Source organism: Silurus meridionalis, chromosome 28 (assembly GCF_014805685.1).
Source record: "Silurus meridionalis isolate SWU-2019-XX chromosome 28, ASM1480568v1, whole genome shotgun sequence".
NCBI lineage: Eukaryota > Metazoa > Chordata > Actinopteri > Siluriformes > Siluridae > Silurus > Silurus meridionalis.
Window position 1 is genome coordinate 498234 of NC_060911.1, and position 2617 is coordinate 500850.

Below are 2617 nucleotides of genomic sequence, written 5' to 3' on the forward strand. Positions count from 1 at the left end.
TACCCCTCACCTCATCTACCCCCTCACCTCATCTACCCCCACACCTCGTCTATCACCCTCACCTCGTCTACCACCCTCACCTCATCTACCCCTCACCTCATCTATCACCCTCACCTCATCTATCACCCTCACCTCATCTACCCCTCACCTCATCTACCCCTCACCTCATCTACCACCCTCACCTCATCTACCCCTCACCTCATCTACCACCCTCAACTTATCTACCACCCTCACCTCATCTACCCCTCACCTCATCTACCCCTCACCTCATCTATCACCCTCACCTCATCTACCCCCACACCTCGTCTATCACCCTCACCTCGTCTACCACCCTCACCTCATCTACCCCCTCACCTCATCTATCACCCTCACCTCATCTATCACCCTCACCTCATCTATCACCCTCACCTCATCTACCCCTCACCTCATCTACCCCTCACCTCATCTACCCCTCACCTCATCTACCACCCTCAACTTATCTACCACCCTCACCTCATCTACCCCCACCTCATCTATCACCCTCACCTCATCTATCACCCTCACCTCATCTACCCCTCACCTCATCTATCACCCTCACCTCATCTACCCCTCACCTCATCTACCCCCACCTCATCTACCCCTCACCTCATCTACCACCCTCACCTCATCTACCACCCTCACCTCATCTACCCCTCACCTCATCTACCACCCTCAACTTATCTACCACCCTCCCTCATCTACCCCTCACCTCATCTATCACCCTCACCTCATCTATCACCCTCACCTCATCTACCCCTCACCTCATCTACCACCTCACCTCATCTACCACCCTCACCTCATCTACCCCTCACCTCATCTACCCCTCACCTCATCTACCACCTCACCTCATCTACCCCTCACCTCATCTACCACCCCCACCTCATCTACCACCCTCCTGATTAGTTTCAGTTTCTTGTTTTGTTTGTTATTTTGCCAATACAAAAATATTCCATCATACCAATAAAACACAGACAAGAAGGAGACAGAGAAGAGAAGAGAGGAGTGAGAAGGAAGGGAGGTGTTACAGGACAAATGGCAGAAATAAAAATGTAAGGAGAGAGAGAGAGAGAGAGAGAGAGAGAGAGAGAAATGAGTCATGTGTTTTCTACAGAGAGATATGAAAGGGGTTTACTCTGCTTAACATGCAGGGCATGGAAACACACTTACACACACATTTACACACACACACACACACACACACACACACACTCATGGTGATGTTAAAGGTGATATATATATATATATATCAGTAATCATTAAACACACACTTGTATACGACCGCCAATCTACATAGAGGGAGGAGCTCTGATATAAGATATGAGGTCTGATTGGCTGATTAATGATCAAATCCACAACATTTCTGGAACCTTCTACTACACACCCCGACACTCATACACCCCGACACCAACACACATTGACGCCCACACACCCACTGATACCATGACACACCCATACACCCACATCGACACCCACAATTACATATACACATACACTCACACCCCCCCATGCACCCACCAACACACAAATACACACACCCATACACCAAACATCACACACATACACACACACACCGATACCCACACACACCCATACACCCACACACACGTCCATACACCCACCGTCACACACACACCTACACACACATTGACACCCACACACACATACCCATACACACCGATAAACCCACCAACACACACTGACACCCACACACACCCATACACCCACAACTACACCAAAATTCCACACATTTCCATCCTAACACATCAATCACCTATGCATGTCTTTAAGTGTGTGTAGGTTGGTAAGTATGTGTTTGTTTTTGTGTGTGTGTGGTGAGTGTGTGCATGTGTGTGCAGCCATCTGCTAACATCTGGATGTTTGTTATTTATTTTATCGCAGTATTTCATTTTATGATTTTAATTGATAATATATTCATCTGCCTTGTTAAACAAGCGAATCATGATAACAGTTATAAAATAAGCCTGCTGTGTGTGTGTGTGTGTGTGTGTGTGTGTGTGTGTGTGTGAGAGAGACAGCATCAGTGTGTCAGTTATTTTATTTATTTATGTTTATGTACGGATTTATGACCTTCTTCCATCTGTTCACAATAAAACCAGTAATAAACTATTTCACACACACACACACACACACACACACACACACACACACACACACACACACACACACACACACACACAAATTAATTACAGCTCAGAGCAGCACTACAGTAATTCATTCCAGAAGAGAGACATTAGAACAAGGAAATAATTGAATGAGGAGGGGTTCATTCCTGATTAGCCCCGCCCCCTGATGTGTCACCTATTGTTGCGTCATGTTAAAAAGTTCCTAAAGAGGGCAGTGTAGTGTGGTGGCTGAGCTGGAACCTGTTAGATGTGTTACCAGAGGGATCAATATAATGGTGCACCTCTGAGAGCACATGAAGGTGGAAATGTTTGGAGAAATCTTCTCCAAGAACAAATAAGGCTTCTCAGCCATTCAGCTCAAATTCAAGCCTGAAGACCACTGGTATGAACTTAATAGTAAAATAATAACTTTAAAAGTAAAATATCAACTTTGCAATTGTAAAGCTTCAGTAATG

General features: G+C 45.7%; 1 protein-coding gene across 1 annotated transcript; it reads left to right on the forward strand.

Moving 5' to 3' along the window:
* Nucleotides 1-497: 497 nt before the first annotated feature.
* LOC124381160 (leucine-rich repeat extensin-like protein 3) lies at nt 498-1885 on the forward strand (the record flags this gene model as incomplete). Its single annotated transcript, XM_046842576.1, has 3 exons — nt 498-560; nt 854-920; nt 1875-1885. Coding segments are annotated over 3 exons (141 nt in total), but the record flags the coding sequence as incomplete, so codon positions are not given.
* Between the last annotated feature and the right edge of the window lie 732 nt (nt 1886-2617).